General features: G+C 46.1%; 1 protein-coding gene across 1 annotated transcript; it reads right to left on the reverse strand.

Moving 5' to 3' along the window:
• Positions 1-4,762: 4,762 nt before the first annotated feature.
• PRR9 (proline rich 9) lies at positions 4,763-5,886 on the reverse strand. The gene has a single exon (XM_049614479.1). It carries the CDS (start codon positions 5,864-5,866, stop codon positions 5,540-5,542), a length of 327 nt encoding a protein of 108 aa, XP_049470436.1. The 5' UTR covers positions 5,867-5,886; the 3' UTR covers positions 4,763-5,539.
• Between the last annotated feature and the right edge of the window lie 3,641 nt (positions 5,887-9,527).

Here is a 9,527-nt window from a genome sequence, read left to right on the forward strand (position 1 = left end):
AGGCCTTCCTTGCACTTGCCCCCAATCCCTAGTTCCCGCATGGCTGGCTTCTCTGTGTCCTTCATGTTTCCACTCAGATGTCACCTATTCAGAGATGCTTTTCCAGACTATCTGACTGAAGAGTGTCTTGTCACCCTGTTTTATTTCCTACATTTTAAATTTTATGCATTTGCCTAGGTGGTTTTGTCTGTCTCCTGTTTGCATAGACTCTGGGAGGCAGGAACTCTATGCATCTAGGTCACTGTTGTATCTTCAGTGCTTGCAACAATGCTCAGCACTGACAAGGCTCTCAATTATTTTTTTAAAGAAAGAACAGAAGAAATAAGTCTAGGTTTGAATCCCTGCAGTCTGATTCCTGAGCCTATGTCCTGAACCACCATGCCTATTGCCCCCACTCCAGACGTTATTTAACTCTATCTTGCACATTAAGCCTTCCTACTGCTCTATTAGATGCTACATCTCTGCTTTTGCCTGCACCAGCACCTAGCATTGGCCAGTCCCAAGTGCAGCCATCTCTGACATGTGGCCAGGCTTGGTGTGGCCCATGGAAGGCCCAGTGTCTCTGTGGTCAGTAGGTGGTGCTGTTGGGAAGAGAAAAGCAGTCCCTAGGGCTTTTAAAGGAGGGCTGGTTGGTTCTGAGACTGGTTGGGCGTGGGGGAGATGGGGAGCCCTACCAGCCCACCCTCTCTTCTTTTAGCCACCACTAAGTGGTAGGTAAGTGTCCATGGGAGAGAAGGAAAAACAGGAGTGGGTGAGTCCAGACCTGCTGCCTACTGGTCAGGGTGTCCTGATGTTAATGACGGTAGTGGGGACTGGGGGGTGTGCATGAGGATGCCCCCCACCTCTCTGGCTGAGGACCTGACAGTTTGTGCCTGTACAAGGCTAACCTAGGGACCTGCCTGTTGGTCTAGTGTCCCTCACCCAACATACATACGTACACACACAGAATGGAGCTGTGGAGGAAGGCAGGCAGTAGTCACTAAGCCTTCTCGGTACACACATAGTTTTCCAGAGAGTTCTCCCCCTTCCAACCTTGGGGTTTGAATTCCTCCAGAATTCTCATTTGCTTTCCCTCTATGCTCCCACAGCCCCAAGCATCATCTTCTCTACTAACACAGGTACACAGTCAGGGTGACCAACTTGTCTTGGACTAGCCCAATGTCCTGCATGCTGGACACCCCCTCAGTCCCAGGCAAACCATGATGGTTGGTCACCCTAAAAACAAAGCCTCTTTCCTCTCTGACGCAAAGGACATTCTGGTTGGCTGACTCTGAGAGTACCTAAGACTTCAGTGTAGTTGGTCCCATGAAGACAGGCAAAAAGCAGAGTGAGGCTCAAGGGCTGTCATCTAGGACTCTCATGCTGACAGGAGACATAGGTAATTACATATAAGGTAGCTGCAAGTGTGTAATAGACCCCTCGGAACCTGTGCAGGTACACCTGCTGGCTCCTTGACATTGAAGCTTTCCTGGAGGAGGAGAGTTTGAAACCCATGGGCTGAAAGACACAAGCAGAGGGAGAATCCTGGGTAAGAGGGAGAGAGGCAGGTGCAAATGGAAAGGAGGCCACGATGGGTCATCAGGTGCACAAGCACATGGAACAGATGGTCCACCCTGGCCCAGGAGAGAAAGGAGGTCCAGAAGGCAAAGAAGCAAGGAATAAAGGGAGAGGTATTCTCAACCTGGACTGGGAAGATTGGATTTGGAAGTTAGTGAGGAATTTCCGTAAAGTGCCACTCAAGGATGAAGTGTTTGGGCCCCAAAACACATGGGAGGAGTCACGTCCCATCACTTATGTATCCTCCTCCTTTCCTTTAGCATCAAGCCATGATCCACACTGTCCCCAGGGTTCCCAGGTCCCCAGGGCTTCCCAGGGGTGTTCTAGAGGCCAGAGTAATGTTCTGTCTCTCGACCTCAGGGTCAGATCCTCTTATTCTTGCTGTACTGTTAAGGTCCTCTGCCCCTGGGTCCCAATTTTGCTCAGGAGAGTTAGATGAGTTAGATGAGTCTTATGCCAGACAGGTTAGAAGGAGGCCTAGTGCTCACACTTGCTATCACTTTCTAGTTGATCACCTCCAACTCATGGGAATGTGACACATCCAAGGACAGCTCCTGTCACCAGCAAACAGATCTCATAAGAAAGTTCTTAAACTGAACCAAACCCATAGCTTCTATCCATTGGTCCCAACTGTGTCCTTTGGAACATCACAGAAATCCAATCCTTTTCTCATAAAAACACTTAGAATATTGAGAACAGCTCTCCTGCTCCCTCAGGTGTTTTCTAGCCTAAATATATTCCACCAGTTTCTAATATGAAAGTCTTCACATGGGTCCCTCCCACCAGGGCCTCCAGAGCCTGGTACAGTGTCTTGCGCAAAGCAGGTTCTCCATAAATGTCCACTGATGCTTTCTTGACACCACATTTCCTCTTGACTTGTGGAGCCCATAGGTCCACACTTGTCACACACTGAGTTAACTGTGTGAAAACTGAGACCAAATCAAGTTAGAGAAAAGAACAAAAGAACAGTTCACAAAACTGGAAGATTTCAAGCTGAAAGTGGCAAGAAGCACACAAAATGAGTGTGACAGCTCAGTTGCCCAATGAAGTACATTGATCTCTAGTAATGACTGACCACTAGACACCTACATTCCTTTTAGGGGAACAGTGATAAATAAACTTACTTGTTTATAACCACTTGGCTAAGGAAGCTGTAAGGTCATGCTGATATGAGGAAAATTTAAATTCACTTACAGTCAGAGCCCACATTTTGGGGGGAAATCAGGGTAATTGTAAATTTCATTTATGTGGCTATAGGTGTTTGGTCTTCAAACTATGGCCTCCATTTTTGTTTTTTTCCTTAGTGATTACCAACTAGAACTTCTAAATCCAGACTCTCCTTGGTAATGTGCCTCTCCCTCTTTCTGAAAGCTTCAGCACAGATACAAAGAGGTGGGTCCTAGCTGTCCCATGTCCAGGTCTATGTCATTAGGGTCCTGACCCCAAAGTAATAGTGTGGGTAGGGCCTGGGTCAGAGCTCTGTGAGCATGAGAAAGGTGTGGTGGTTCTCATGGCAGAGTTTGATGAAGGCTTGCTTGTTCTCTCATGTATAATCTGTAGGGTTGTCTCCTTACCATCTACTGAGGCCTCTCATATAATCATAGGGCTGTCCTTTCTTTGATATTGCTGGGCTCTCTGCTTGTCAGCCCCATGCTTCCTCTTGACATCTTAGTGTCCCATCTTGGACTCCAATTGGTGCACGCCTTTAGTGCTGGAGGACAAAGACATTTCTTGGTCTTCACCTAGGCTGGAGAAGTGTCATGAACCTCCCTCAGCCCAGTCAGAGACGTTATTGCTAGGAAGGTTCTCTGGTGCCTCTTTGTAGGTTGTGGCTCTGAGGGAACACAGTCTTATTCCAAAGTTGGAAAATGGAAGAGAAAACTTATTCCAACCAAGTAGAGAGGCAAAAAAACCGTGTGATTCAGGCATCTAGAGATGTTCAGGGACTTGGGATATCCAGGTTTTGGAGACGCCCTCTGTGGATTGTGGAAAGAAGCTCTCTAGCCCTGCACAGGGATGCTGCCTGTCTGTTCTCCAGCACCTGGCATAGCACGTGGCACTTGGTAGGTGGATGAATAAATGAATGAATGTGCAGACAGCTCCAGAAATCTTTCCTGTGTGCCATAGGCACTTCATGCAAGTAAGAGCTCTGTTCTGGAGTCAAGAAGGACTCCAGTTAGAATCTTGACTTCACCACTTACTTGCTTTTTGAGGCCAGACCAGTTCCCTAATAAAAGGGCAACACATGAACCCTGCTTCCAGGATTCCCTCCGAGAATGTGCACAGGGATCAGGGTCCATTTTTGACATCTGCAGACTCAGGCAGTCCTCAGGGCTTTGTGTTGCTGTTTGAAATCTTTCCCCAAGTTGCCCCATGACCCCTCATCTCTTGACTTAGAAAATCTCTAAGATTAAGAGACCGGGTTGACTCCAGTGCTGCAAGACCCTCAGGTCAGCCAAGCAGCTCTCCATTGGGCACACTCCTATGGGCTGACTCAGAAGAGGGGCCTAGGAGTGTGAGTGAGGGGCTCCTTTAGCTCTCAGGAGACTGGCCTTTGACATAAGCGTCCAAGTTAGACCTTGGGGCACCACTGAGGAAGCATCTATGTATTCTTTCATATGTCTTGCTTCTGCTGGACCCTTTCAGTAAGGGGAAGTGGACTACATGGGGCAGGGAGGTGACCTGGGCTGACTTGGCTCTTCTTAAAACTGGGATCGCAGGGCAGACAATTTCAGTCCTTGACTCTATTTATCTCAGAGGCATGCTTAATTCTTGCTTCTGACAAGGATGCTGTGTTTATAAGGTGTCATGGATTCACTTGGGACCCCTTCTTCCATACAACTCTCCTCATCCCCATCTGAGACCTTTCTTCTGAAGGCAAGTATCAGAGAGGAGAGAACCCATAGTAGCAAGAATTCTGGACATAAAGTTCTGAGGGCAGGTCCCAGGCCCTGTTGGATTCTCCCAGGTGTGAAGTGTGTGTATAGATGAGCCCACGATGTGTTTTGGGGGAGGGTGGAGGAGTCCAGGTGATCCTCTGTCATGGAGCCTCTGTCAACATTGTTGTTCTATGCTTCTGTAAGGTCTCTTTCTCATTCCTACTCCAGATTGTCCATAAAAGGGGGAACAAAATCATCACAAGGATGGCCTGTGATTGGGTGGTGGGAAGGAAAGAGCACACATTAAGTCAGACATCAGCCTTGGGATCAGCTTTATTCTGTATTTTACCTTCACAAGGGAGAAGAAAGCAATGAAGCTGAAGAGAAGACTAGGCTGCACCACACAGACACAAATTACATGTCTAAAGAATGTACGTGAAATTACAGGGCCCAAAGCAGAACAGACATCAAGCACAAAGATCAACCAGGATCCCAGACATCCTATCTCATCTGTCCTGTTTAAATTCAACCATTTACATATGTATTTTTTTTATTTTTAAAAGCAGAACTAACATTCCAATGTCCAATAATTTGCTGTTCCTTTTTAGAATGCAGAGACTAAATGATTCAATTTTTTATTTCTGTAGTACCACCAACCTCTTCTCTGTATTCATGGTGGTGGTGGTGGTGGTGATCGTACAAGGTCCATCAAATTTCAGCTTTTTTTGAGGCTTGAGTGAGAGGCTGATACTCTGAATGATGAATGAAAACATCCTTGGCTGTTACACACTCAAGGCTGGGTTAGTTTGTGCCCCAAGGGAGCTGAACTAGGCTTCTGTGGTCTCCCCTTATAACTGTACTATTCCTATGATGGCAACCTTCTATTAGACTGCTGTGAACAATACTTATTCACAAAGATTGATGAAATACAGAGAGAAATGTCTTCAGAGACAACAGGCCCGGTCCTGGAATACTGAGGAAACCAGGAGGCAAGAACAAGGTGCACACAGAGGTATCCACAGGTGAAGGCTACCATAGCATGAGCTTGGGTTGGGTTTTGATCTGTTGGCCATCTTCTTGACCCCAGATGGCATTATGAGAAGTTACTTTCCCTTGCCAGGGGGCAAGCACTTCTCCTGGACTTTCTGTGGACAAACTTCCACACATTTTGTCTGAGATAGCTCCTGGCATGGCTCCACACACTGAGATGGGCATTGGTCTTGGCTTTGCTGTGGGCAACTTTCTTGGCATAATCCCTGGCACTGAGGAAGACAAACCTCCTGAACTTGCACTGAGCACTTCTCCTGGCAGGGGTCCTGGCATGGGGGAAGGCACACTTCCTCAGCATTTGCCTGGCACTGCTCTTGGGACTTTTGAAGACATGGGGGAGGCACACATGGCTGCTTGCACTGCTGTTCATTAAAGGACATCTTAGGGTAGGTAGCAGAACCTGAAACAAACACAAGATTTGAAATTAATTGCATTAACAGTATCAGGCTGGGAACTGGGAAATGAAGGGTTAGTAGAGGGAAATGGGGAGTAAATGATCACTAACCCTAATAACCTACTTGTTTGCTGTTTTTTATTCTTTTCTCTTTTCTATCCCTATGTCAGCTCCCTCTGACACCCATTTCCTAACTGGGAATATTCTCATAGCTCTTGTCTGGATACCCATAGCCCAATCCTACCTGACACCACAGTTCTACCAGAGGTTTCCCCTTCTCCTCTATTTGACAATTTCTTTTTGAAAATCAGATGCAGGATACTAAATGGAATACACAGGATGGAGTGGAAGGCCCAGGAAGTGGCAAACCACTAAAAATCAGTGGAAAGTATAAAGCCCAATGGAGGAAGAGAACAGCCTCCTTAACGTAGAGCAGGAAGCGAGAGAGAGAGAGAGGGCACAGATGTCTCCACTTACCTGTCTTCAACAAGACTCCACAAAGGATATGGATTGCAGAGCCCGACAAGGTAGGGGCTTTTATATAGTGCCTGGTCCTGCCTCCTACAGAACTGACTGGTCACGTGGGACAATGCTCTAATTGTGGAGTCACCATAACGAGCTTCCTCTGAAATTGCCCATGGTTTGAGTCACTGCTTGGGATGCCTGTTAATCAGCCTCCCTGTGGGCCGCTGGGTCCTCACCAGACCTCAGCAGGGAGGGGTTCCTCTTAGATCTCTCTCATTAAAGGTAGCAGCAAAAGAATGTTCATAAAACGTTATCTCAGTCTGTTAAACTGGGATTGGGTTCCTTGTCTGTCCAAACTGGTTCAGGATGTGGTGAGAGATAAGATCCACCTTATTCATCTTGCTTTCATCAATGGGGAGATTTGTGTCTAAGGCCTAGGGTCTGTGTCAAGGACATGTATCGCCTGTTTTGGACATTTCCTCTGGATACCTCTTCATTGGGCCTGGAAAGTCACACTTCCCGACCCAAAGAAGATGGGTTGTTTTGTGGTTCCAAGTGCACAAAGGCCCTACAGCCTCCTGAAGAGAGTGATTTTCCCTCATAGAAGGCTTGAGAGAAATTGGACTCATTTGTTACTTGAAAGGTGAAGGAGAAGAGGAAAAGGAGAAGACAGGTAATCTTCATCTTCTTAATTTTTATTTATGTCATTTCTAAAAGTGGAGTTACAGAGTTTTCACAGTGACCAAGAAAACAGGATATGGCAAGGTTGGTCTGCCTCCTTGCCTTCTCAGAACTCAGGTCAATAAAAGCCAGGGGGATGAAAGGAAAAGTGTAAAAGCAAACACACCCAGTTTTCTCTACATCCAAACCTCGGTGTGAGCTGCCACTTCTGTCTTGGGTGCCCTCTCTCTCTGTGACTTGTGAAACCCTAAGCATATTGCAAGGCTCAATTCAAGTCCACCCCCTTCCAAGAGCCTTTGCTGATTACTCTAAACCAGAAACAAATTTACCTCCTTCTGAACTCCCATACTGGTTATTGTTGGTGCTATTTATATGATATTTGCTATAGTTATTGGGAATCCTAGTTATTTAAATACAAGATCTTATTGCTACCTCAGTTGTAGGTTTCTAGAGGGTAGGGGCTAGTAAATGGAAGATCAATGACTATTAATGCAGTGAATGCATTAATTAAGGAATAAAGAAGGTAAATGTAGGAGACAGCTGAAGTAGAGGAGGATCTCATGTATTAGAGGATGAAAAAAAAATTTGTTTTTATGAAAGAAGCCCCTAGAGCACAAAGTGGGGCCTTTTTCTTGTTTGCTAAAGTTGATCAAACCCCAGGGACTTAAAGATGATGGGCCCCTCTAACTTGAAGAAGTATGTTTAGGTCATTTCCTAAGAAAAAGTGTTTGGCTAAAATCAGAGTTTCCTTTAAAGGTTTATACAATTTTTGCATGCTTGATCCCCAAAATAGTTTTTAAAAGGTGAGCTGAGGAAGATCAGGTGACATTTTGGTCTTTAGGACTTGTGCAGAGAGGATTGATGTAGCACCAGCATGGGCCCCCTCAGTGTCCTGTAAGAGGCAGGTGCCCAGGGTGGGAGGGGTCGGAGGTAGGCCTAGGAGAATCATGCTGATGTTATTGTGAGGCACATGATCTCCTGGGGACTGGGGTGAGAGTGGAGCTATGCAGGATGAGGAGAGGGATTTGGAAGATCCATGGGTATATCTGAAGGGGCACGGTCATTTGGAGAACCTGGGAACTGGGTGATCAAGTATAGGATGGGGGGTAAGGGGTTCCTTCTTTTCTTTCTTTTCTTTTTTCATCTCCTCTTTCCTCTTCTCCTTTCCCTCTTCATCTCCTCCATCTTTTGTATGAAATGTTGTCTAAGAAACAAGATGACTCTCTGGAGTTCTAAGAGACAAGAAATTCTCCATCACTGGGTTTATTCATCCCTTTAGTCATTCATGGCTCTGCTTGGAGTCATTCATGGTTCTGAGACTGTGGACTTATGGAGAATATTGGCAAAATTAAGCCCCCATGCTTGAGAAGAAGGCCCTTTCATGAGTCTTGGATAGCTGCAAGGTCCTGGAAGGCTCCTGGGGGAGATGTCTGCTCTGTGTTTTGCTGGACAGTAAGAATTAGCAGGCAAGGAGGGCAGGCAAAGGTATTGCAGGTGCCTGGAAGAAGGAGTGCTGCTAGAACCCAACTGAGAGGAGAGCCTGGGGCTGACTCAAGAAAGTGGTGGGTGGGAGGCTGGGGGCAGAGCCTGCTTGGTTGAGATTTCCAGAAGTTCTCTACAATAGGATGCACAAGGTGACCTTGCTTGTGCCCCATGCATTTCTGTATCTTTGGCTGAGACTCAGGAAGAGACCAAATAGGGTTATGTATAACAATGAAGAAAGCAGGCCATGTTCTCATGGAGGAGGTAATGCGGTTAGGAAGAGGCCAGAGTTCAACTTCTCTCAAAGGACTGTCTCTGCCTCACAGTGAGCTGATGACATTGAAGTGGGTCCGATGTAATCACAAGGGACCTTCAATGTGTAAAAGGGGGCAGAAGAGTCAGTTTCACAGTGATGTGATGTGAGAAAGATTGGCTACTGTTGGTTTTGAAGATGGAGACCAGGCACCAGGAATGTGGACAACCTCTAGAAGCTGGGAAAGGCAAGCGAACAGATTCCTCCTTAGAGCCTACAGAAGGAGATAGAGTCCTGTTGGCATTTTGGTTTTAGCTCAGAGAGACCTGTGTCAGACTTTGGGCTTCCAGAACTCTAAAATAATATATACTTATGTTATTTTAAGCCACTAAAGTTACGGTAACTTGTTACAGCAGCAATAGAAAATTAATACACCTTTCCAATTTCTGAAGATCTTGGAAGTCTCAAATGAAGAAGTAAAATCCCACTTAGCACTCCCTCATTTAAGTACATACTCACTGGTCATGTCAGCTCCTCAGAGTCAAAGACAAGCTTTGGTGATGCATGGGAAAAGAACTGGATTCAGGACCCCCACTGACCTGGAGTTGATTCAATTACAGAGTATGTGTAATACTGGATACACTACTTAGCCTCTCAGAGCCTTAATTTCCTCTTGTTGAGAAGGGATAACATTATTTCACAGATTCCTTGTGAGGAATAAATTCGAGAACATATGCACCAACACTTAGAGCCATCAAGCTACTTA

This window comes from Panthera uncia (genome assembly GCF_023721935.1).
Source record: "Panthera uncia isolate 11264 chromosome C1 unlocalized genomic scaffold, Puncia_PCG_1.0 HiC_scaffold_3, whole genome shotgun sequence".
NCBI lineage: Eukaryota > Metazoa > Chordata > Mammalia > Carnivora > Felidae > Panthera > Panthera uncia.

Coding starts and splice junctions, on each gene's coding strand:
- PRR9 (XM_049614479.1), bottom strand. CDS start 5,866: ATGTCCTTTAATGAACAGCAGTGCAAGCAGCCATGTGTGCCTCCCCCA.